A 27,665-nucleotide genomic window follows, 5' to 3' on the forward strand; every position below is an offset into this window, starting at 1 on the left:
TAATACACTGTGGTATAATCGAACGTAATGGACTTCTCCATTAGGGGCGGTGTAATGTCCCTGAACAACTTGCAGGGATCCAGGAGAAAAAAAACACCATTCATAAGCAAAGGATAAACTATGGGAGTGGAAACACCGAGAAAAAGCAACTGCCTGAATACAGAGGTTGAGGGGACATGACAGAGGATAGACTTTAAATGAACACTCTAATGCAAATACTATCAACAAAGCAATGGGTTCAAATCAAGAAAACATCTAATGCCCAGTGGACTTACGCGTCGGCTATGGGGGGTGGGGGGGAGGAAAAGAAAATGATCTATGTCTTTAACGAATAATGCTTGGAAATGATCAAATAAAATATATTAAAAAAAAAAAAAAAAAACAAGAGTCCATTCAACTGCCATCTTCTGCAGAACACCTTCCTGTTCTCCCCAGGCACTTAAGCCTTCATTCTACTTTGTGTGGATCCAATATGCAGATAAATATGTACATTTTCTCTCTCTGATTAGCATATAAAGTCCTTGGGAGCAGGAATGGTTTTTATGTTTCTGCTTTTTTCCCCCCTATTCCACAGTGTATGGTGTACTTGATAAAGGATTGAAGGCAGAAATTGAACCCAATTTTCTGACTCCAACTCCAGCTTTCTATTTATCACATCATTCCTTTTACTACTCCCTTTCCAACATTTTTTTTGCCTATGATAGGAAGAAGTTGCTTAATATATGCTATATCCATACACAAGATCCTAAAGTGGAATATAAAAAAGGATGTACATTATTTGATATTTGATCTCAAATGCTATTCAGTTATACTAGATAAAACTAATTAACAACTGTCCCCGAGAATTATCCTAAGGAAAATAAGAGCAATATAAATCAGAAGAAAATATTAGATTTGGAGTTAGAGGACCTAGATTTTAATCCTTTATTTATAATTTATTACCTGTATAGCTAAGTAAATATCAACCTCCTTTGGACTCAGTTTCCCCATTTACCAAATAAGAAGCTGGCCTAAATGACCCCTGAGTTCCCTTCTAGCTTTAAATCTACACCCTTGTGACTCTTAGGAGCCTGTTATTAAATCCTCACAGTCACTAACATGTTTGACTTTAAAGACAGGTTAGAGAAGAAGAATGCCAGGCTGACTTGGCCATTTATTCTTAGTGTGACATTAGCAAATCACTTAAACTGTTTGGGTTTTAGTTTTCTTAACTCCAAATTGAAGAGAGATGGATTAGATGACCTGGAAGGTCTATTCCCAGCAAATGAGTAAGAAAATTTTAAATTTTCAGTAGAATAAATCCTAACAATCTTGGTTCCAGAAAAGAATTGAGAAAATGAACTTCCCATTTATATATCGCTGATATGTCAGAAAAGACTGATATGTAAAAAAGCATTTCAGCAAAACTAATCAATATATTAGTCTTGTTTTCTAGAGTGAACTCTGGAGAATGTTCAAATGCCACATATGAAATAATGGATGGTTTATTGGTAACAACTTGTCCTCTGAAAACCCTGGAAGAGCAAACACCAAGAGAGGGCAGGTATATGATATATTTGCACACACTCAAAACCAGTCCTCCAAACTTTTATCCCTTTATACATTTCACCAATGCTACAGTATTTTTGGAATCTTCTTCAGGACTATTGGTATTAAAAGGCTAAATGTATTTTAGAAAACGAAGAATGAGGTGAAAGAAATGGTAAGGATTGGAAGGGAAATCAAATCATAAACCACTTCATCATAAACCATACCAAAAGAATGTACATACCAAAAGAATGAAGAGCATAAAGAACACAAAAGTAGTGAAATAAATGGGTCCCAAAACTCGGTTGGCTTCCTCAAGTTCAGTGAAGTTAAAATCTCCCAAAATGATGCGGAATTGAGTGAAACTAAAAAAACAAAACACATGTCTAGCAGTTAATTTAGCATTTCTTATATATGATTTCATAGTTTGAGACCTTATCAGAGACACAACTACCAGACAAGGAAGTACTACATATTTTGTCTGCTTCAAAAATTCACTTTAGAGGAACTTCACTATTTATACCACCAGATTTCTGATAAATTTTCATGCCTTAAATAAACTTTACCATTGGATAATGAAGGAGGAAACTGCATATATTAGCCATAAGGCAGATTAAAAAAGGAACATGTCCTAAGAATTCAGTGGGTACTTTTGATGAAATATTTCTAATAATTTCAAAAATCAGGGTGGATTCCAATTGAAAGTGTGCTTAAAAATACACTTAGAAAAATTTTATTAAAGAATACCACACCATAATTTTAAGCACTCAAACATCTAATATCAAGTGGCATCTCAAGTGAGGCAGTGGAATTGAATATTTTGTTCAGTGTGGTCAGTGCATTCATGGTATGGCACCCATTATGGGCAAGGGACTTCCCTATTCTTCCATTTTCTAACTACTCTATGAGTATATCTTCTCTCCAGATTATGATGTTTCCACAGATGCTTCCTTTGTTGTCGGGGAAGAGAGTGAGAGGGAAGGGAGCTTATGTGGGAAAGTCCAAGACTCAAACTACTGTCCCAGTGCTCTTTTGAAAAATAAGGGTCACATACAGTTTTATTAATAGAATTATTTGAAATTAAAAGGTAAGCTACATGAAGTGATGCGAGTAAAATAAGCAGAACTAGGAGAACATTATACATAGTATCTGAAACATTGTGGGATGTTCAAATGTGAAAGACTTTGCTACTAACTATTACAGAACAATAACAGACAATCCAGTACAATTCTGAGGGATTTATGAAAAAGAATACTATCCACCTCCAGAGAAAGGACTGTTGGAGTAGGAATGCAGAAGAAAATATCTGATTTATCACTTGTTTATTTGGGTATATGATTTGGGGTTTTGGTTTTAAAAGATTATTAAAAATGAATAATATGGAAATAAGTTTTGAGTGATAATATATTATAACCCAGTGGAATTGCTTGTCAACTCTGGGGTGGGGGGAACAAGAATCACGGAACCATGGGAAATGATGTGTAAATTTGCTACTGGAATAAAATAAAGGAAAATTAAAGAAAATAAAAAGGCCACATTTTTCAATGCAAACAGAAATTTGGGGGGAGCTTAGTGGCATAGTGGAAAGAGAGCCAGGCCCAGTGATGAGAGGCCTCATACACTTCCTAGCTGTGTGACTTCAGGCAAGTCACTTAACTCCAGCTGCCTAGCCCTTACCATTCTTCTGCCATAGAATCAATACTAAGTATTCTAAGACAGAAGGTAACAGTTTAAAATTTCCCCCAAAACAGAAACTAAACTAGCTATAATGGCTAACATTTACATTTTGGTGCTAAAAAGTCCTAAGGGTCAAGACTACTTTAGTAGAGATGGTTTATGGGATTAAAAACTAAATTTCATTGAGAAATAATGGAATAGATTAAAAATAAATATAAAAAGGTTAGTGACCTATGTAAAAAAGATTACAAATAAAAGTGCCAACATTTTGGAGGCTTTTATTTTCTTTCTAATAAATAATTCTAATATTTCTGTAGAAGTCAATTGCATGATTGCTTAAATTAAGAAAAAAATTTGGTCCTGAAGGACCAAAACAATTGGTCTTTGGATGGTCCATAAAGTTCTTTTACCAAGTCCCCAGGACATAAAGATCATCACCACAAAGGCCTTCTGAAAATTGCAGTTGTACTTACATACATTCTTGGAATGTGCTGAAGTCATCAACCTGAGTGCCAAAGACAAGGTAAGCCAACTGAGCATATGCAAGAAAAATAATCAAAAACATAATTGCAAAGCCAACAAGGTCCTTGGCACAGCGAGACATGGTAGTGGATAGCTGGCTCATGGTTCTGTTGAAGTTGATGAATTTAAAAAGCTGTAAGAGAAACATGAATTCAAACTGCCAGTTCTACAAAACATTAAATTCCTACGAATGAAACTGAATATAACCAAGTTCTGGTAAACTTCACTGCAAGCAAAGAAGTCCTCTTTTCACAAATTTTAGGATAAGACTATAAGGAATCTCCTTCTTTGTCCCCCCTCTCCCAAATAACTAGTTAAGTGCTTAGTGAGTAACTGCTATGTACTCAGAGTAGTGCTAAGGGATTTGGGGGACAAAGAGAGAGAAAACTCCCTAACCTGGAGCTGAGCACTCCCCACTAGTGAGAGACAAATATGATGAACTCGCTATATATAGCTAGCCCCAGGACCCAGACCAAACCATTATATCCATTTTGCTCCTACCCCTCCTCTCACCACCTGGAATAGTACCTCTAGGCTGGATCTCCAGAAAGGATTTCCTATCTCTTCCACATCCAGGAGTGGAGAGAACTAATGCACTTATCTTTGGAACTCCTTGTAGGGCTGCTTTGACTAACAAATAACTAAGGACAAACTCAGCTGACTCACTCTGTCTAGATGCCCCAGACCCTATACTAGACCCTCAGTTGATGGTTCACATTCTATCAGGATTTCCACTCCAACCATCTCTCCATTTATACTGCTGCTACCCATGTATCCCACTCCTCCAACTTATTGTTTTAGGATAAATATAGAATAATATATTAACAACTATTATTAAATCAATCAATTAATTAATATTAAACTAATAATAAAATAATAAATATAATAAAATATTAGTTTGAGCAATTATCATTATTCTCAAGGGTCTTGTCAATTGGCAGCTCTCAATTCACCATCCTAGTGACTCCCCATGCTAATACGTCTCTAATATATGATGTAGATTGCTATTCAAATATAATATCCTTGTCAAGAGGGACTATATCTTGTGTATCTTGTACAATGTCATAAGTAGGAGGGTCAGAATTTGAACTCAGGATTTATGACTACAAATCAGCATATTTACCATATATCTTTTTTTCTTTCTTTTTATTTTTTAAAAGGATTGGGTAATTATATATTGCAAATCTCATATTCAAGACTCTGATTTTATTTTTTTGCCTATGTTTGGTGCTTGGCACAGAAGCTATTCCAAACATTCCCTTGTCTCCTTAGACTTCTTGTACAATCCTTTCCCTAGTCTCTCAGATGAGGATCTTGCCACTTTACTGTGTGGCAACTCCCACTCCAAGGCTATTTCTCCAAGAACCTCCTTAGAAATTTAGTAGCTGGGTGATGTTGGGCAAGTCCCCGAACCCTGTTTGCCTTTAAAAGCCATAAAAAGAGTTGGAGAAAGAAATGGCAAATGACTCTAGTATGTTTGCCAAGAAAACTCAAAATAGAATTACAAGAATTGCATAGACACAACTGAAAAACACTAACCATTTCCTTACAAAAGCTTTAGCCTTATCTGTAATCATGATTGCTTGCCACCCACCCCACTTTTTAAAAAGTTTGGCTACCAGCCTTTCATTTTATTTCTATGTGAATCTTTGTATTTCTTCTAAATGACAAGAGTCAGATTCTACTTCCTGATCCATCCTGTTATCTTCTTCCCTTTTCTGGGTGAGGGTTCCCATTCTTCTTCCCAGTTATTACTGTTAATTGTGCATTTCCATCCATTTTAGCTTCCTGTAATTTCTTTAAGCTCTTTCCTGCCTCCTCCTTTACAAATGAGAAGCATTTCTTTTCATTTGTGGCAGAAGAGAAGGGGTTTGCTGGACATATGTGACTTAAAAGTAAAGGTAATTTTTTTTGCACCTCTTCTCTCTAATCTTCTCTTGATCTCATTTTTTTCTACTTTTCCTTTTAATTCTCCCTTCACATTCTTTTTTTCAAAAAAATATTCTAGTTTATTTTGCCTATGACTATTCCATTATACCTATCCTGACCTCCCTTGTAGACATTTCTCTACCTCTCCTCTTGTCCCTTCCCTTCCATTTGAATTTATTTCTATAATGAAATGTGTATATATTTAATCTTCCTTTATGTGGCTCACATAAAAGTGAGATTTGTAGGATGCCTTGTTTCTCCCATAACTTCCTCCATGAATATCTACTTTTTATTTTAAGTACCTTTATTATGCAATAGTGATTTCAATTCCCATTTTCCTTTTTCTCCTCCAAAGACCATTAAAACCAGGGCAGCAAGGTAGCACAGTGGATAGAGTACAAAGCCTGGACTTGGGATGTTCTGGGTTCAACTCTGAATTCAGATACTTCCTTGCTGTGTATCACTTAACCCTAATTGCCTAGCCCTTGCTGCTTTTCTATCTTATAATTGATACTAAGAGAAGGAAAGGTTTTTTAAAAATCTGAAGATCCTTGACTATTTTAATTTTTCTCTATAGCCTTTAAAGATATTAGGGTTTTAAAAAGGCATTTGCATCTTATATTTTATGTTAACATAAAGAAATTAATCCTCAAACATTCCCTTTAATTAAACAAATATAAGTACATATGTTTCTTTTGAAAACTACATTTTCATTTCCAAATGTCTGATCAATTCTGGCCCTTTTATCAAGAATTCTTAGAAATCTTCTTTCCTATTAAAGGCACTTTCCCCCTTACTCTTCCCCTCAAGAATTATACTTATTTTTGCCAGATAAATAATATTTGGTTGCAAACCTTTATCCTGTCTTTTAAAATATACTCTAAGGTCTCCATTCCTTCATAGTGACAGCTGCTTAATCTTGTGTAATCTTTATTGTGATTACCTGATATCTGAACTCCCTCTTAGCTATTAGTATTTTTTTTTCTTTGACTGAGATGCTCTAGATTTTGGTTATAATGTTCCTATGAGTTTTCATTTTAAAGTGATTTTCTGGAGGTGACCAGTGCATTCTATTTTTTCACTCTACTTATTCATAGATTGCTGGGTAGTTTTCATTTATATTTAACTGAAATAAGATGTTCATATTTTGTTTTCTACTCATATCAGATAATCTGATAATTCTTTTGCAAATATTAAAGCACTATATAGATGCTTTTAATTGTTATGGTTATTATTGTTATTATCATCATTATCATCATCATCATCATCTCTCCTTGACCTATTTTCCATGTCTTTTTTTTATTCTGTTTTTTTGTATTTTCTTCTCTTTCTCCCTATTCTTTTGGTTTTATTTAGATATGTCTTATTCTGCTATATTGTTTTCTGGCAGACCCATTTTAATTTTTAGGGCATTGATCTTGTATCAGGTTTTCTTCTCTATCTAAGTGTCAATTTTTCTGGCAATCCATCCTTCCCCAGTTTTTCTATTCTATTATCATCTTATTTCTTCTATATACTCCTGAAGTTCCTTTTGCTAGATGATTTGTTATAGTATCACTATCCTCTTCAGAGTTTACCCCCTGAGTGTCCTTCAAATCAATGCTTTTCATTATTGTGTTCAGTTTTCCTTCATTTGCTCAAGGAAAGATCTTCATTTGGACCAAATTCTATAACTGAATAGTATGTGCAGGACCCACATTGTCCTGAATATAGTGGGCAAGTCAAAATCTCTCTCCTTCAAAGGACTTTGGGGCTGTTCTGGTCCCAGCCAGCGCTGGCCCTTGCCTGGGAGCTCCCTCTTGTCACAGGGCTCTAGGACATCTCTATTTTCATCTATACATGAGGTTCTTCCATCCTGCTGCTGGAATCACGGGATATTCCTTTGTTTGGCTCCTGCCACAGTTGTCAGAGACTATTGTGTCTTGATTTTGTCCAAGACCTTTCTCCTAAAGCTAGGCTTGGGCCCCTGGTGCTACCCTTGACCCTGTTTGGTATACACCAAGGCTGTTCTCTCTGCTAGGCTAGGTCTGGGTTATAGTGCTATCAATACCATTGTTCTACTTTATTTATGTGAAACATCAAAATTACCTTAATCCAGACAAAGAAGACCATCACTGCTGCCACATTGTTGAACTGTATTTGCCAATATGCTAGAGGCTCCAAGTTGGGGAAAGTATTCTGATCTTCAAGGTATTTCAGCAGCAATTCTACATTGGATTTCCTGTAGATGTTAATTCCTATAGCTACTATTGACAGCTAAGAGAAAGAAAGATGACCAATATTTACAGATTCTATTGCCTTAAAGTCACAGACTTGAAAAAAATGTATTGCCATCTTTTGTTTTCATATCACTTCATTTCTGTATAACTCTTCATGCCTCACAACAAGAAATAAAACAAGGAAAGAGGAGGGAGAAAATGATTTAGTTTAGCATATCAACTGAGTTGGACAAAATATAGCGTATTTGGCACCCATTGTCCTCCACCTTTGCAAAGAAGGGAAAGATGTACATTATTTCTTTCTTCATATGAGATAATATTTATAAAGCACTTAGCATGGTGCCCAACACATAGTACATGCTTAATGCTTATTCTCTCCTCTTTACCATTCTCTTTGAGATCAAGATTAGTTATAATTTACACTGTTATGTTCTTTAAGATTGTTGTTCTTTTCATCATATTTGTGAGTTATTCTAAATATGATTTGCCTGGGTTTTCTTACTTTACTTTCATTAGTTCATGTAAGTAGAAGATAATATACCTTAATGTATGAGCTGATTTTTTGGTAGTTTAATATAAAATTGATCTGAGCTCTTTGACTCGAAAAGGATTAGGAATCCTGTATCCTTGGCCAAAGGGTTGGTTGGTATATGAAGGTAGCAATCCAAAGCCAACTCTGTTTATTTTTCCCAGAGTTACAGTGTAGCAAAATTACTGGAATCTATCTCACGCTTCTTTTTCTTTAGTGATTGAATTAATTTCTCAAATTCCTGAAAAGTAGTGTTGAAAGGCTATAGAAATGATATATGTTTGTGAGAAAGTCAAGGAGGAAAAATTTGTAAAGTTATTTTTAAAGTGTATTTTCCTTTCAAGTTTCAGATATAGGTCAACTTTGATCCAAACAAAAAAGCTGTTGGCTCAACTCTGTTCACAGGAAATGGAAAAGCTGGAGGCAAAGAAAAGGAAAAGGAGTACAAGACTTCCTGACTTAGGGAGGATGCAACAGTACTAATTATCAGCTTTCCTGTATCATCTAGTGACAAATGTTGGCTCCTATTTTAATTGAGTCTTTTCTCCAATTCTCATAAAGCACACTTAGCTCAAGGTAGGGGGAGTGAAGGAGTGAGGGCATAAGAGAGGAAAAGAGGGGAAAAGAGACACAGAGACAGAATCCTAGTTCACAAATCCATACTATACCATAAGGAGAACTGGAACTCAGGTCTTACTGATTCTGAGATCAACTTTTTATAACTACTCATGCTGTCTCTCTGGAGCAGTGCAAGGTAAAACACCAGATAAATATTGGAGTATGGTGGCCGTAGCAATTGAGGCAATAAATGAGACACTTGGAGGGGATGAAGGAAAAAATAGTGTGACCTTATTCTATTTATTTAAGGAACGTTTTAAAAAGAAAGTGGAGATCCTTTCTTTTTATTCATTAAAGGCACACTGCTACATTAGTGACAACAGTCACTGAACAGATAAGAAAGTGTACAAAAGGATTTCCAAAGAAGTATCATGAAAATATGGTTGAATCCTAGAAATTATTCCTGGGTTTCCATATGTCTTAGTTAACTACTTCCTAAGGAAGTTATTGAGCTTTTTTATTAAAATAAATATGTATCATATAATATTATTAACATACATATCTATTTCCCCTGTTAATGCTTAATTAAACAAAAAGATGAACACCAAAAAGTAGGGCTTCCTCTGAATTTTGTTTCACAAAAGCACATCCATGATTACCAATATACCCAGTTGAGTTGCATTAATTCAGAGTGGAATTTTATTAAGACCTTGGGTCATTACTATATTACTAGGAAATTGGGAACATGGATTTTATGTATAAGTAAGTGTTGATATGATATGGTTAGCCAATAGGTTTTAACCATTAATTTTAAAACATCTGTGTTAGAGAGGGTGCCCTTTTGCTTTTTTTTTTGTAACCATCATGAAATTTTGAATTTGAAGCTAAGAATTTTTAATAGCTTCAAACACTTACATCTGCATAGGTCTATTATATTTGAAACTAGCAGATGAAGCTAAAATTTTATTGATTTAATTTTATTTTAATACCACCCTCATTTTGTAACATATCCCTCCATAACATATGTTATGGAACTAGAGAATCATCAAATTCTATGTAAATTGAAAGGCAGCTGCATCAGGGAAGAAAGAGCACATGAGATCTAGAGCCAGAGGACCTGACATCCATCAGTCACCACTCTACTACCTCTATGGGATCTTGGGCAAATCACTTCACCCAAAGAGGCCTTGGTTTTCTCAGCTGTATCAAGAGTAGGTTGGACTAAGCTCTAAATCCATTATCTTATTAAATGTGGACTTCTCCATAAGAAAGTGCTAGGAAATCTTTTAATTGATATTTTAAAAAATGAACTGAATCAGGAGTATGATTTATATAGTGATAATAATTCTGATCAGTACAATGATGAACCATGACTCCAGAGGACTGATGAAGCAAATAACCTATCTGGAATGATGGGTTTTGGATCAAGGAACAGAACAAAGCATTTATCTTGGGGAATGGAAAATGCGTGGATTTATTTTGCTTTTTACTATGTTTATTTCTGAAAAGGACTGTTTTTGTGAAGAGAAAAGGAGTTAGTGATAGAGTTTCCAAGAAAAGAAGAAATGAAGGTCACTGAAGAAATTTTAAAATTAACTGAAGGGAAAAAAACAGAAAATTTTTGAATGTAACATGTTACATTTATCATATACTTTTTTAAAGAAAGCAAACTGCATTACAGAACATATGGTTTTAAATAGAATCCCTTTTTTTTGTTCTACTTTGTATATAAATGTGTTCTTTTTTGGGGGAGGTGTTAAATGCATAATTAAAAAATGAGGAAATAAGATATAAGGTTGTTGCTTTAGAACTTACCGCAATGATCACGATATCCAGACAGTTCCAGAAACTTCTAAAATAATGCAATTTGTGAATACGAATTTCCAAAATCTCTTCCACTATGTAGTAAAGGATAAAGAAACAAAAGGTGATCTCACAAGTTGCCAGGAAGAAATCAAATGTTGAGATGTAGTGAATCAGCTTCACAGGCTGAAACTGCCAAGATGTAATTACACCACCAGTTGCTGGGAACTCAACCAATAATCTGTGTTGCAAGAAAAGAAAAAACCATGAAGAAATATCTCCAAATGAGATGGCAGTCTGTTCTTACCCAGCACATATATATATATATAAAGCGTAAGATTCCGTAAACCACACACAAGGCTGCTTAATTCCCTAAAAGATCACCTTAAGAATATTACTAACCTCCTAATGAATATCTCAAATGCATTCCAAGCTTAGTTCAAACACCGACTCCTACCTGAGACCTTTCCTGGTTCCCCCAACAACCTCTTCTCAAAATCACTATATTTTTTTAATATTTCTTTTGTGCACACTTGTTCTTGCCTTTTGGAAAAAACAAACTGCTTGAGGACAAAGAAGTGTTCCATTTTATCTTTGCATCCCCTATGCCTACTAGGTGACCAACTTCAATAAAAAGTTTACTTTATTGACTGAAAACCTCAGGAACTCCAAAAATATCCCATTGCTTGAATGGAGAGAATTTAACTTTTTGAGATACTACTGAAGAAAAATCTTTTCAGAAAATGATCCTTAGTTGCCCTGACAGAATGAGAGCTTTAGAACTGGAAAGGTTTTTGGAAAAACACCAAGAAATGATAATTTCAGACAGGGCAGCAGACTGTTGCATCAATCTCTTTCCCAGACAGGAGCGACTAAGAACATTTACTTGGTATGGAAGAACACATTTTCCCCCTTCACTGGATTAAAATTACATAGGCAGATTGGATATGGATTCACCAAACACTGGATCTAATTCCTCCCTCTCACCATATACAATTAGAAATAACTTGCTGGCATGTATGCACTCTCTTTTTTTCTCTCCAATTTAATTATCCTTGCAAAAAGTTAAATAGTTTTTTGAACCTTTGGTGATGGATTTTCTGGTTGTTAGCCCACTGCTATGTCTTTGTATAGAATAATTATAACAAGATTATAGGATTTGGGTTTAGAAGGAATCTCAAAAATAATGTAGGTAATCCCTTATTTCACAGATGAGGAAACTGAAACCTAGAAAAGTAAAGTTATAGACATTTATACTGAGTGAGCAGTCTGCCTTTTTTTTAATGAGAAGAATTCCTGACCTGCCCTCTGAAATACAGGAATTGAAAACTGCATTACACCTCCCTTTAGTTTGTAGTTAGCATGAAACTTGGTGGTCTGCAGAATATTTAATACAATCCCCACCCCACCTGAGTTCATATGCTAAATGGAACAGACACCAGTAGAGGATGGAAAACTTAGGAAAAGAAACATTGACTAAAGGTCATGAGATGTTTTTGAAAGAAGGCAGAAAAACAACTTCTCCTATGGTAGTTGCACTACATAAACATTCCTACTCCAGAGTTCTATGATTTAATACTTTTAATCCATATACTCAAGAAACATTCCTAGACCACAAAACTATTCTGCCCTTCCTTTTCTTTATCAGTATCACAAACCATTCTTTGGTAATCTATCTTGATTCTTTTTACAACCAAATATAAGGTACCTTTTTTAGTCATGAATACAAATTACTCACATACATCCACACACACAAGTCAACCCAAATTTATAGTATGATTGCAAAAAATACATACCTGACCACACAAAAGAGATTAATGTTGGCATTGTATACTGAGAAGTCAATAAACGTTGCTCTAGTCCCTCTGTCTAACCAGATGTTTTTCTTGAGATTTGCAATCTGCACTGCAGTTTCCTCTCTGGTTCTAGATAGGTCCAGATAATAGCCAGCCCCACTGTATGTGGCAATCAATCCCCAGTGACTACTGCCATTCAAGTCTTTTTCATTCGTGTATGTCCAACTAAGAAAACAAACAAAAACCAAACCTACTTTTAGCAACTATAACAGATAGACAGAAACTATGTAACAAATCAGGATCAGTGAAAAGAATACCTATGGGAGCTCAACCTCCAGAAACAAGACCAGGAAGTGCTATTTTCTATTAAAAAGAAAAAAACAAAAAACCCAACACCAACAACAATTTGAACAAATAGAATTTGCTTTCCAGAAGTTTTCCAGAAATTACCCATCATACAATAATTTTTAAAGTTAGTTTACTGATACAATTTATAAGTTGGAAAACAACCAGCTATCCTAAAATGTAATCAATTATATGATAAGCTAAGATAGGTAAACTCATTTTCTTCTTAGTTGATCTAAGCAGAATACTCTTTAAAATAATGTTCATTTGGAACCTGTGATTTACAAAGCATCTAGTCTTTCTACCATAGTAATACATTTTAACTATATTTTTCTCTATTCATCACATACCTTTCTTATAGCATAGTGATATTACATTAATTTTATACAAAAATTTGCTTAGTCATTTCCCAATCAATGAACTTTGCTTCAAATTCTTAGCTATCACAAAAAGTACTAGAAAAATATTTTGGCATATATATAAAGACTTTCTTCTTATTGAGAACATTCTTAAAATATAATCCTAGAAATGGAGTCTCAGGTTCAAATGAAATAAGACATTTTAGTCACTTTTCTGATGAACTTCTCCAATATAGCCCAGTAAGCTAGTTGTTGGAATAACTTCATCTTTTAAGATTTAACCATTAATTGTTTATGGCAACTTTTAGTAAAATTTAGTTTTCTTATTTATCTCATTTATTAGGTCAATTTCTGCTATTGTTTTGTCTGATAACATGACTGCTACCTTTGTTTCATTAACTTTAGTTTGAAGCATAACAGATTCTGCTCCTGTTTTAACTGTTCATCTGTCTGTATCAAGTTTGCTTCTCATAAACAGTGTTTTATTCTGGTTTCTAATCCATTCTGCTACCCTTTTACATTTCATGAGTGAGTTTATTCTATTCACATTCATAATTATAATTGCTAATTATATATTTCCTTCCATCTTATTCTCTTACCCCTTTACTTTTCCCCCTATACTCCCTATTTAATAGTTTGTTTTGCTAAGAGTATGTACTGATCTCACCCTGTACTCTCTCTTATTCTCCTTTTTCCTTCTTATTTTTCCCTCTGGTGTCCCTGAAGGAGTGTGTGTTTGTGTGTGTGTGTGTGTGTGTGTGTGTGTGTGTGTGTGTATTCTTTCCTCCTTTGAATAGAATATATTTGAGGGAGGTTCAAATTTTGCCCATTCCCCCCATCTTGACTTTCTCCTCATTATGCAGACTTCTCTTTGTCTATCTCATTGATATGAGGTAATTTCCCCCATTTTTCTTCACCCTTTCACCTTCTCCCCTCTCAGTGGGTTCTTCCTCACCCCTTCTATTTTTCTTTTGAGTTCAACAAAACATAACAGAATCCCTTACAAATATTCTTTCTAATTACTTTCTCTATGATCTCCTAATGATGACAAAGCTATGTGTATCACCTTTTCACATAAAAATGTAAAATTTAACAGTTCAACCTCATGATTTCTCATCCATGTTTACTTTTTTATGCTTCTCTTGACTCCAGTGTATGTATGCCAAATTTTATATGCAGTTCTAGTTTTTTAATCCTTCATTTCACTAAAATACTATTTCCCCTTGGAGAAGTTATTCTTGATTACAAGCCTAGACTTTTTGCTTTCTGGAATATCATGTATGAAGTTCTTCATTCCTTTTATATTAGTAACTACTAAATCTTGTGTGACCTGATTAAAGACTCTTCAGTACTTGACCTCTTTCTTTATGGATACTTGTAGTCCTTTTTCCTTTGATATAAAAGCTCTGGATTTAGGCTATAATAATCATGAGAATTTTCATTTTCAAATTCAATCTCTTTCAGAAGGTGATTAGTAAATTTCTACATTGTCCTCTGATTCTAAGAGACTTACAAAGTTTTCTTTCATGATTTCTTACAATATACTGTCAAGGCCCTTTTGGTTAAAGCACTTAGGTAATCCAATAATATTTAAATCTCCTCAAACTGTTTTCCAAGTCAGTTATTTTTGCTAGAAGATATCTCATATTTTTCCCATTTTTTCAGTCTTTTGAATTTGTTTAATATTTCTTGATGTCTCATGGAGTCATTAGTTTCTTTGTGGTCAATTCTAATGATCAAGAAGTTACTTTTGTTCTTTCTTTAAAAAAAAAATAACTAAGGAGAGTGTTGGAATATGATAAGAACTGAACTCTGTATCTGCTTTCAGTCCTGTGTGCTATCATGTTCTGCATATGACAATCTCTTGGTCAGACCAATTCTTAGCATCTCTCTTAATTCCCCCTGCACTATAAAAATGACTCACTCTAACTTTTTCTTGGATTTCTTAATCAGAATTCTGTCTGGTGTTTTTTACGCCTTTGTAGATGATGTTTGTTGGAAGAACAACGTTGTACATCCTCCCGTTATTCTGCCACCTTGACTCTGACTCTGTAAGTCTATTTTTAAAAAGCTATCTCACAGAAAAGGAATTAAAGTCCTTCTGTTTGGCCCCAAAGGATACTAAGAATAACATGTAGGTATATTATAGGAAAATTTGGGCTTGAAAGAAGTACAATGGGATATCCTGGCATTAGAAATTTTCAAGCAACAGTTGGATGAAAATTTGTCATATTGTAGAGAAGATTCTTTGGTCTTCTAACTTGTAAGTTCTGTGATCCAGAGACTGAAAGGACAATATGCTAATTAAACTTGAGGGTAGGTACATTCTGAAAAAGGCAAGAATCTGTTTGGCAAAGTCTAGGATTACATGCCTTAGACAATTACTGAAAATATTTTCTATTTTCTGAAAGAATGAATGAAAATATAGGTGAAATAGGAGTGAAATCACAAATGTCTGTGAAAAAGAAATACATACGCTGTTCCATGTCGAAGACCAAATGGAGCTCTCTCTTCATTACTGATGGAATAAACATCATAGCATTCTTTAATCTCCTCCCTCAAGTCTGGAGGGATAGAGCAAGACCCATTTCTGACTTTTAATTGACGGATTCGAGGCACACCCAATAGCAGGTTCTCATAGTAAATGAAACTACGGTTTTCAGCTCCCGTTCTGTTGCTGTACCACATTTCCCAATAGAGGCCATCCAGCAGAGATCCCTCAGTGAACTAAAAAAGAAAAGAAAAGATCTGAAAAGTTCATATATCAATGAATACCTTTCCTGTTGCCAAAAATTTCCATGTGGCCATCAGAGTAATTAGAGTATCCACCACCCTAATACAGTTAGAGGAATGGTGAAATAAACGAATGATCACAATTATTTCTCCATTATTTCTGATTCTTTCTAGTACCAACCTGCCATCCAGCTGCCCTGCTATGATTTTTTTTCAGTTACATAGCTTTAATTCAGCTACAATGATATGTCAATTGTGATTTTCTTACATACATTGGAATTCGTTTCCCTAATTCTTATGCCCAGGTTCTTGTTCTTCATGCCCTTATTAGTATCTGGATCCCCAAAGATAGATTTTCAAACCTTATTCCTAAATTGAAATAGGCAGTGGTACTGCCAGTTAACTTTCCTAAAACTCGACCTTCAACCCAGATCAAATATTTTATTTCAAGAACATATCTTATACCGACTCTAAACTCTAACCGAGGAACTTCCAACTCTTCCAAATCTCTGGACTAGCCATCATTGGAAGAGAAAATAACTGGATTTTCCTTAACTAAAGTCATCTAATATGACCTTTCTTGCCTAATCTTTTGTTTTTTTTTTTTACATTACCAAATTTTTTTCCCACTAACCTTCCTCCTGTACTCTGCAAATTTGTAAGAGCTAGGGGTTATGAACCCTCAACATACCCTCTCTTGAGGTTCCTGAGGAACTAAGAGGAGAGGAGACCTGTGCTGTCTCCTAGGGTCTAATCACATTTCCTGGATATCCTTATGAAGCAGGGTCCTTTCTAGCTTTTGGATGCAATTTCCATTGGTTTTGATAGGTGTTAGGGCTGGGGATGTGAATTTAATAGGATCAGGGCACAGAGGGAAAAAGAGTACCAGCACCTTGTCTTCACAATTCAGAGAATTTGTGAGCTGGGTTCATTGGAATATTCTTGGATCAATGAAAATCCTGTCGAAATAAAGAATCTAATTTCTCTATAAGATCATCACCTCTGACTCTATGTATTAAAAAATTAATCTTTATTTTAATGAGTTTTCTGTAGTTATGTCTCCTTCCCTTCTTCCCCCCTGCCTCCCAGAGCTCACAAGCAATTCAATCTGAATTATACATGTATTATCGTGCAAAACATATTTCCATATTATTCATTTTTATAAATGAATAATCTTTTAAACCAAAACCCCAAATAAACAAGTGATAAATCAGATGTTTTCATCTGCATTTATACTCCAACAGTTCTTTCTCTGGAAGTGGGTAGCATTCTTTTTCATAAGAACCTCAGAATGGTTCTGTGATCCCATGTGTTAACAGGGTTTTTACTGATGGAAAAATAAGCCTTTTTTTCTTGACTGTGAAAAGCAATCACAGATTCAGAAAGATTTTCTGAATTTCACTTTCTCTGATTCTTTTTCCCTCCTATGCATCACTATCTTATCAATTCAAACTTTACTATTTATGATAATTTTGACAAGACTGAATTTTAAATTTATCTTTGAAAATGTTTTTCTCAAAGCTTTACTAAGTAAATTTAGGTAAAATTTATAGAGAGAAAGGTTAAAAAGTAGTTGTGAGGAAATGTTTTTACACACTTAAAAGACACTGAACAAATGTCCTCACATTTCAACAAAAGTCTTTACTGCTGACCAACAAATCTTTCATCTCAACGTTTATAGATGATCTGGTACACTTCTCATAGTGCTTACTCCAAATATTTTCAACACTAATAAAGTCCTAGTCCCTTCTGGACAGAATAAATAACTGGCTTTCCTTTTAGTGAGGTCAAGTTCATTCAGTGTGATCTTTATCTTGCCTGACCTTTTGTTTTCTGTTTTACCAGAATTTCTCCCATTAGCCTTCCTACTGATATTCACAAAGAACCACTTTATATGCTAAATAAAATTAAAAAAAACACAAAGAGAAAAAGAATCAACAAAATTAATTAATATATAAGAATTCTGAAAATATTGTATCACCTGCCGACCTTCCACTTCTGCACAGGGGAGAGGGAGATGGTAGGAGTGTTTTTACATTTCTCTTATTTGGCACCATATTTTTCTTTCTAACTTGGCAATATTCATTTTTGTGATTGTTATTTACATTTACATTGTTGTGGTTATTGTATATATTATTTTCTTGGATTTGTTTATTTCATTATGGATCATGTTATATAAACCTTTCCATTTTCTCTGTATTCATCATGTTCATCATTTCTGAAAACAAACTAATATTCCATTACATTCACAAGCAGTTTGTTTAGTCATTCTCCAATCAATGCACATCTCTTTTGTTTCTAATTCTTTACTATCACAAAAATTCTGCTATAAATATTTTGGTATATATAGGGAATTTCTCCTTATCAGTGACCTCCTTGGGGTATAAGCCTAGTAGTTGAATCTCTGAATTGGGAGCATTTTAGTTGCTCTATCTGTATAATTCCAATCTGCTACCCCAGAATGATTATACTGATCCCCAACTCCAAAACAATGCATTAAAGTATCTGTCTTTTCATAGCCACTCCAACATTGACTATTGCTATTGTGAGAAGGGAATTTGTATTTTGATTTGATCAATCAGAGATTTAGACTTCCCTTCCATTTGTTTTGGATTTGGGTCAATCAGCAACCAGGCAATTGATCTCATAGGCACTGTATCCCTGGGTGGTACCAAGCTAATTGAGGAATTGTGATTGGTTGGGGAGAGTGATGTAGGAGAGCTAGTAGGGAACCACATATAAGGTGAGACCTGGCAGGAAGCAGGGAGGGGATTGTTTCTGAGGCTGAGATTCAGAGACAGACTCTAGATTGTTAGGCTAGGTAATTCTTTACCTCCTTTCTATATTTCCCTCCCTTATTATCTTTATCTTGCTATAATAAAGCTATTAGAGCTATTAACAGTCTTATGACTTAAGAGTTAATTTCTATAAACAGTGACCACAATATTTCTTACTCTTATAATTTAGTCAAACGCATTCTAACCATTACGTTATCTTTGTCATTTTTTTGTCAATTTGCAAGATGCAAGGTGAAACTCTGTGGTTATTCTGATGTGCAGTTTTATGATGTGGAACATTTGCAGTTTAATGATTTGGAACATTCTTTCATAGGGTTGTTAATGATTCTCAATTTTTCTATTGAAAACTGTTCATAGCATTTGACCACTTATCTACTTGGAAATGGCTTTTGGCTGTACACACATACACACACACAGAGTCCAAAAGCTCTAATGAATAAACTGCGACTTTTTCTATGTGTGTGTGAGAGATACACTATTGTATACTAATTGTCAACAGATTATATAGGCAGCTAAGTGGTGCAGTGGATAAAATGCCAGGTCTAAAGTCCTCAGGTCACTTTACTAGCTGTGTGATTCTGGGCAAGTCACTTAATCCTCCTCTTTGCCTCAGTTCCTCATCTATAAAATAAGCTGAAGAAGGGAGTGACAAAACCTCTCCAGTATTTTTGCTAAATCATAAGTAGGATTCCAAAGAGTCAGACATAACTGAAATGACAGAATGAAAACACACACACACACACACACACACACATATATATATATATATATACATACACATATATTCTGGATACCACAACTATATGATACAAAGATTCCCCCACCCATTCAATCACATCCTTTCTTATCCCATATGCATTAATTTTGTTTGTGCAGTTTTTCTTTTTCATGTAACTCAAAATTAGCTATTTTATTTTTTGTTAATTGTCTCTATCTGTTATTTTGTTAAGAGTACATTTCCTAAACATAGGTATAAAAATTGTATAATCTGCTTTTCTTCTTTTTTTTGGGCAGGATGGGAAACTTAATATAATATCCATTTGAATTTAATGTGGAACATGGTGTAACATGCTAGTCTAAGATAAATTTCTTTTTCTTTTTAAACATTATTTTATTTGGTCATTTTCATACATTGTTCATTGGAAACAGATCATTTTCTTTTCCTCCCCCCCACACCTTCCCTAGCTAACGTGCAATTCATCTGAGTATCACATGTGTCCTTGCTCTGAATCCATTTCCTTGTTGTTGGTATTTGCATTAGGCGCTCATTTAGTGTCTCTCCTCGATCATGTCCCCTCACCCTCTGTAGTCAAGCAGTTGCTTTTCCTCAGTGTTTTTACTCCCTCAATTTGTCCTCTGCTTGAGGATAGTTTTTTTTTTCTTTTCTCGTAGATCGCTGCAGGTTGTTCAGGGACATTGTAAAGCCATTACTGGAGAAGTCCATTATGTTCTCTTGTACCACAGTGTTTCTGTTTCTGTGTACAATGTTCTCCTGGTTCTGCTCCTCTCACTCTGCATCACTTCCTGGAGGTTGTTCCAGTCTCCATGGAATTCCTCCACTTTATTATTCCTTTTAGCACAATAGTATTCCATCACCAACACATACTACAATTTGTTCAGCCATTCCCCAATTGATGGGTATCCCCTCATTTTCCAATTTTTGGCCACCACAAAGAGAGCAGCTATGAATATTTTTGTACATGTCTTTTTCCTTATTATCTCTTTGGGGTACAAACCCAGTAGTGCTATGGCTGGATCAAAGGGCAGACAGTCTTTTATCGCCCTTTGGGCATAGTTCCAAATTGCCCTCCAGAATGGTTGGGTCAATTCATAACTCACCAGCAATGAATAAATGTCCCTACCTTGCCACATCCCCTCCAGCATTCATTACTTTCCTTTGCTGTCATGTTGAACAATCTGCTAGGTGTGAGGTGATACCTCAGAGTTGTTTTGATTTGCATCTCTCTGATTATAAGAGATCTGGAACACTTTTTCATGTGCTTATTAATAGTCTTGATTTCTTTAACTGAAAATTGCCTATGCATGTCCCTTGCCCATTTATCAATTGGAGAATGGATGTTTTGTACAACTGGTTTAGCTCTTTATAGATTTGAGTAATTAGACCTTTGTCAGAGGTTTTTATTATGAAGATTATTTCCCAATTTGTTGCTTCCCTTCTGATTTTAGTTACATTGGTTTTGTTTGTACAAAACCTTTTTAATTTGATGTAGTCAAAATTATTTATTTTGCATTTTGTGACTCTTTCTAAGTCTTGCTTGGTTTTAAAAATTTTCCCTTCCCAAAGTTCTGACATGTATACTATTCTGTGTTCACCTAATTTACTTATAGTTTCCTTCTTGATATTCAAGTCATTTGCCCATTCTGAATTTATCTTGGTGTAGGGTGTGATGTGTTGATCCAAACCTAATCTCTCCCACATTGTCTTCCAATTTTCCCAAAAATTGTCCCAAAAGCTGGTGTCTTTGGGTTTGTCAAAGACTGTCTTACTGAGGTCATTTACCCCAAGTTTTCCTAATATTGAACCATTCTTGCATTCCTGGAATGAATCCTACCTGATCGTAGTGGATAACCTTTGTGATGACTTGCTGCAGTCTTTTTGCTAGTATCCTATTTAAGATTTTTGCATCTATATTCATTAGGGAGATTGGCCTATAATTTTTTTTCTCTGTTTTTAACCTGCCTGGCTTTGGGATCAGTACTATGTTTGTGTTGTGAAAAGAATTTGGTAGAACCCCTTCTTGGCTTATTCTGTCAAATAGTTTGTATAGTATTGGGGTTAGCTGTTCTTTGAATGTTTGATAGAATTCATTTGTGAATCTTTCCGGAACTGGGGATTTTTTCTTAGGGAGTTCTTTGATGGCTTGTTCAATTTCTTTTTCTGATATGGGGTTGTTTAGGTAATTTATTTCTTCCTCCTTTTAGTCTAGGCAATTTATATTTTTTGTAAGTATTTATCCATATCATCTAGATTGCCATATTTGTTGCCATATAATTGGGCATAGTAGTTTTTAATGATATCCTTAATTTCCTCTTCATCAGAGGTGGGGTCTCCCTTTTCATCTTGGATACTGTCAATTTGGTTTTTTTCTTTCCTTTTTTTAATTAGACTGACTAGTACTTTGTCAATTTTATTTGTTTTTTCAAAGTACCAGCTCCTAGTCTTATTTATTAAATAAATAGTTCTTTGACTTTCAATTTTATTAATTTCTCCTTTGATTTTTAGGATCTCTAATTTAGTCTTCATCTGAGGATTTTTAATTTGTTCACTTTCTAGTTTTTTAATTTGCATGCCCAATTCATTGACCTCTGCCCTTTTTAATTTGTTTATATATGAACTCAAGGATATAAATTTCCCCCTGAGTACTGCTTTGGCTGCATCCCACAGGTTTTGAAAGGATGTCTCACCATTGTCATTTTCTTCAATGAAGTTATTAATTGTTTCTATGATTTGTTCTTTAACTAGCTGGTTTTGGAGAATCATATTGTTTAATTTCCAATTAATTTTTGATTTATCTATCCATGTACCCTTACTAATTATTATTTTTATTGCACTGTGGTCTGAGAAGGTTGCATTTATTATTTCTGCCCTTTTGCACTTGTTTGCAATGATTTTGTGCCCTAGTACATGGTCAATTTTTGTGAATGTACCATGTACTGCTGAAAAGAAGGTGTATTCCTTTTTGTCCCAATTTATTTTTCTCCATATGTCTCTAATTTTTCTAAGATTTCATTTGCTTCTCTCACCTCTTTCTTATTTATTTTTTGGTTTAATTTATCTAGTTCAGATAGAGGAAGGTTCAGATCTCCCACTAGTATAGTTTTTCTGTCTATTTCATCCTTGAGCTCCTCTAGTTTCTCCTTTAGAAATTTGGATGCTATGCCATTTGGTGCATACATATTGAGTACAGATATTTCCTCCTTGTCTATACTGCCTTTTATCAGGATGTAATTACCTTCCCTATCTCTTTTAACTAGATTTATTTTTACTTTGGCTTTGTCTGATATCATGATTGCAACTCCTGCCTTCTTTTTATCATTTGATGCCCAATAGGTTTGGCTCCATCCTCTTACTTTCACCCTATGCATATCTACCTTCCTCATGTGTGTTTCTTGCAGACAGCATGTGGTAGGGTTTTGGATTCTAATCCACTCTGCTATTCGCTTGCGTTTTATGGGTGAGTTCATTCCATTCACATTCAGAGTTGTGATTACTAGCTGTGCATTTCCCAGCATTTTGATTTCTACTCCTGGTCCTGACTTTTCTTCTTTCACTATTTCCTTCTATACCAATGTTTATTTATAGTCAGCCCCCCCCCCCCCGTTCCCTCCCTTATTTTACTTCCCTTTCTACCCCCCTTCCTTCTTATTCCCTCCCTTATTTTCCCCTGTAGTCTTTTTAAAATTTCCCCCCCACCCTCTCCCTCCCTTGTACTGCTTCCCTCCCCACCAGTCTGTTTTTTACCCTTCTACTCCCCTATAGGGCGCAAATCTATTCTCTTCCCCAATGGATTGGGTTGTTCTTCCCTCTTTGGGTCAGTTTCAAAGTATGTAAGAGATGAGTATTTCTTGTCTCCAACCTCTTTACCCTTCCAGTGTATCGATGTTCTCCCCTCTCCCGCCATGAGCTTCTTTGTGACATATAAATTTACCCCCATTTGTTTTTTTTCCCATTTCTCTTAGTCATAACCTCTTTTCTTTTTTAGCTCTAGTCATGTATATATATATACATACACATGTATATATATTTATGTATGCATATATCTATATACCTATTTATGTCTTGTCCTTTCATCCTATACAGTTTATCACTGTTCCCTCTGAGTGTAATTCTAGCTGCTCACGTGATAGCAACAGTTTTTAAGAGTTACCAATGACCTCTTTTCTTATAGGGATACATATCATTTTAACTTATTTAGTCTCTTATAAAATTTTTGTTGTTGTTTTGTTTGTTTTTTCCCCCCTTTTTTAATTACCTTTTTGATGATTCTCTTGAGTTCTGTGGTTGGACATCAAATTTTCTGTTCAGGTCTGGTCTTTTATTTATGAATGCTTGGAACTCTTCTGTTGTGTTGAATGACCATACTTTTCCCCCGTAAGAATATAGTCACTTTTGATGGGTATTTTATTCTTGGTTGTAGACCTAGTTCCCTTGCTTTCCGGAATATCGTGTTCCATGCCTTTCAGTCCTTCAGTGTGGGTGCAGCCAGATCCTGTGTTAACCTCACCATGTTTCCATGGTATCTGAATGGCTTCTTCTTGGCAGCTTGTAATATCTTTTCTTTCATCTGGTTGTTTTTGAATTTGGCTATAACATTTCTTGGTGTTGTCAGTTAGGAATTAAATACAGGGGGTGATCTGTGGATTCTTTCAATCTCCACTTTCCCCTCTTGTTCTAGGATCTCGGGATAGTTTTCCTGGATAATTTCCTCTAGTATTATGTCCAGGCTTTTTCTTTTGTCGTGGTCTTCTGGTAGTCCAATTATTCTTAAATTGTCTCTTCTTGAACGATTTTCTAAGTCGTCTGTTTTGTTAATGAGATGCTTCACATTTTCCTCAATTTTTTCATTCTTTTTGTTTTGTTTTATAGTGTCCTGCTGCCTTGTGAGGTCACTTGATTCTAGTTGTTGTATTCTGGTTCTTAAAGATTGGATTTCATCTCTGGCTTTTTGGTCGTCTTTTTCCTTCTGGTCTGAGTTTCTTTGAAGATCGTCTTTCATCCTCTTTATCTCATCTTTCATCTCCTTTGCCTCATTTTCCAGCTGGTTGATTTTGGCTTTCAAGATACTATTTTCTTGTTTTAGTTCAAGTGCCTCTGTTTCCAGATGACTTATCTTAATTTTTAAGTTCTTTTCCCAATTGTCTTCAGCCTCTCTTAGTTGTGTTTTGAGTTCTTCCACAGCCTGTATCCAATTTGCTGGGATTTCTGGCTTATCATTTGCTGATCTCTCCCCCTCTGTTCCATTTGCTGAGTAGTAGCTGTCTATTGTAGTTTCTTTCTTCTTTTTCTGTTGTTTACTCAAATTCACCCCTTCTTTACTCCCTGTATTTGTCTGTGCTCTTGTTCCTCTCATTTTCTTTGTTTTTTGGGGACTTCTATCAATCTCCCCTCTTGGAGCTTTAACAGAAGATCTCTTGGTGTAGTCTCTGGGGGAGGGTTGTTGGGGGTTTGAACTTCCCTGTCCTCTGGGGGCTGTTGATTGGCTTAAAGTCCAGTAGTCAATAAGGATGGGTGGGGAGCCTGGGCTTCCCTATGTACTGGAGACTTTTAATGGGATTAGGTTCAGCTGGTTCTTTCAGAAGACTCTGCTTTCTAAGGGGGGAGGGGTTGTGGCCTCCCTGGGCTCTGAGGGCTCCTGATGGGATTAGGTTCAGCTTGTTTGTACTGAATGAGCCATAAAGCAAAAAAACTCCTCCACAATCTGTGTTGACTGCCCGGAGACTGGCCCAGGTTGCTTTCAAGGTAAGCCCTTCGACGGCCATGTTTCTGTTCTTTCAGAAGCTCTGAGGGCTCCTGGTGGGATTAGATTCAGCTGGTGTGGGCCAAATGATCCCCGAAACAAAAAAAAAAAGAAGAAGAAGAAAGAAAGAAAAAAAAACAACCTCCTCCTTCACAATTTGTGTTGAATGCCTGGAGACTGGCCCAGGTTAATTTCAAGGTAAGCTCTTCGGAGCAACCCCTTTGCCGGCCCTAAGGTCTCTCTCCTTTCAGTAGCTCTGAGGGCTCCTGATGGGATTGGGTTCAGCTGGTGCCCTAAAGCTGGGACCTCCCTTGAGACTCAGTTGGAAGGACCCAGACAGGGGGCTACAGCCTTTCCCCTTCTCTCTAAGTTTCCCTGCCATCTGTGTTGGGCATCCCGGAGACTGGCTCAGGTTGCTTTCAAGGTGAGTCCTTCAAAATAGCCAGCCCTGGGGCCCTTTTACCAACCCTGAAATTCCCGCTGCTGCCGTGGGCTCAGCACTCTGGGTTGGGAGGGATGGGTCCTGGGACCTTCCTTCTGCCTGCCCCTTAGATCCAAGTGATCTAGGGTTTTGACTTTTGGGGGGCCGTACCTTTTGATCCAGGTCCAGGAGGAGGGTTCCGTGGGTCTGTCCTGTTGTTCAGCTTGAATTTCGGTGTCCTAGGAGCTCTCAGTTTGCGATCTGTAAGTAAGGGTTTCTGAGGTCTGAACTTTCGCATTTTCTAAGCCGCCATCTTGAACAGAAGCCCTAAGATAAATTTCTGATGGACTCTTTCTTGTTTTCCCAGAAGAAATAGAGTTCTTTCTAAAGTAATATGCTTTCCTGTTTATTGAATATTGGATTTTGTTGCTGGTTCTCTCTTATCCTCAATTTTTAAACAAGTTACTCAACTGCTTTAAAATGTAAGTCTTAGGGTGCTACTGCCTTCCTTCATCCTTATGTCTTTATCAATTCCCTTGATATTCTCAATCTTTTTCTCCAAAAAAAATTATGATTATCTTATAAGTTCAGTGAAGCATCCCTTTTAAAATTTGACTGGCATATTAACACTGTAAGCTAGCATTGGTAGAATTATCAATGTTATATTGGCAGTGCTTAGTCATGACAAATAAATATTCCCTCATTTAAATTGTTCTTTATTTCTTTAAAGAATACTTTACTTTGAAATTGAATCTATACAACCATTTTGTATACTTTAGTAGTGCTGTCCTTGAATATTTTGTACATTAGCATTTTGAAGTTACTTTGAATTAATTGTATTTTCATTTCTAATATATTGTCTCTTGGGTTTTGTCTTAATATAAAAATATTGACTTTTATTACCTTATTTCGTAGGTTGCAACTCTGCTGTATCTTTGTTATAATGCTATAGTGTAGGATTTTTCTAAGTAAACCATTACATCATAAGTAAATGGGGATAATTTTATTTCCTTTTCCCCCATCTTTATGCCTTTAGTTTCTTTCTCTTGTCTCACTGCTAAAATATTATTGCTTGTATTTCCAGAACTATATAATAGTGGGGTAAGTAAGCATTCTTATTTTATTCTTCCTTTCATTGGGAAAGCTTTTAGCATATCCCCATTGCATATAATGTTGCTTCGGATTTTAGATACATTTTGCTATGTCAAAAAAGGCCTGTGCTTATAATTTATCTGATTTTTAGTATAAATGAGTATTGTACTTTGCTAAGGGCATTTTCTATATCCACTGAAATTATTATGTGTTTTGGTATGTTTTAGTTTTAATTATGTTGATGACTTTTTAAAAATGTTGAACAGTTCTTGCATCCCTGGTACATCCTGGTACAACTTGGATGATTTTTTTTTAATCAATTGTAATCTTATGGGATTTTCGTTAGAATTCTTGAATTAGTCTTAATTATACAACAGTTCTACTTTTTTACTTTGTTTCTCAGTTTTTGATAATCATTTACGTAATATTGATTCTAATTGCTCTTCAAAAGTTTGAAAGAATCTCCTGTGAATTCATGAGGACTAGGAGGTTTATCCTTTGGTTGTTTTGTAACTAAGGCTACTTCCTTTTCAGAGACTGGATATCTTATACAGAGTAAGCACTTAATAAATGCTTCTCACCTTGCCTACTTGGTGTTCCATTAGTTTAGATATTTTACATGTTTGAGGGAATTCCTTTATTAATTTTTTTCAGTTTTTAAAAGCATACAATTGTACAGTAGTTTATTTTTATTTCTTCTGGTTTTGTTGGACTTTTATCTTGTTCATTTGCAATTTTATTGATTTTATTTTTTTTGCCCTCCTTTTTTTACTTAGGTTATCGAAAGGTATATAGATTGTATTATTTTAAAAGAACCAGAGTTTTAAAGTTCTCTTTATTAATTACTTTTATTTCAAGTTTACATATTTCCCCTTTGA

The 27,665-nt window shown here is 35.3% G+C and overlaps 1 protein-coding gene across 1 annotated transcript in view; it reads right to left on the reverse strand.

Moving 5' to 3' along the window:
• PKD2 (polycystin 2, transient receptor potential cation channel) overlaps positions 1–27,665 on the reverse strand; it is a 74,165-nt gene that overhangs the window by 18,916 nt on the left and 27,584 nt on the right. The window contains exons 4-9 of the mRNA XM_001370411.5: positions 15,741–15,991; positions 12,561–12,785; positions 10,777–11,005; positions 7,744–7,911; positions 3,678–3,859; positions 1,772–1,892 (exon numbers count right to left, since the gene is read on the reverse strand). Of these exons, the coding sequence (XP_001370448.2) occupies positions 1,772–1,892; positions 3,678–3,859; positions 7,744–7,911; positions 10,777–11,005; positions 12,561–12,785; positions 15,741–15,991 (1,176 nt within the window). The remainder of the gene's footprint in view (positions 1–1,771; positions 1,893–3,677; positions 3,860–7,743; positions 7,912–10,776; positions 11,006–12,560; positions 12,786–15,740; positions 15,992–27,665) is intronic.

This window comes from Monodelphis domestica, chromosome 6 (genome assembly GCF_027887165.1).
Source record: "Monodelphis domestica isolate mMonDom1 chromosome 6, mMonDom1.pri, whole genome shotgun sequence".
Taxonomy (NCBI): domain Eukaryota; kingdom Metazoa; phylum Chordata; class Mammalia; order Didelphimorphia; family Didelphidae; genus Monodelphis; species Monodelphis domestica.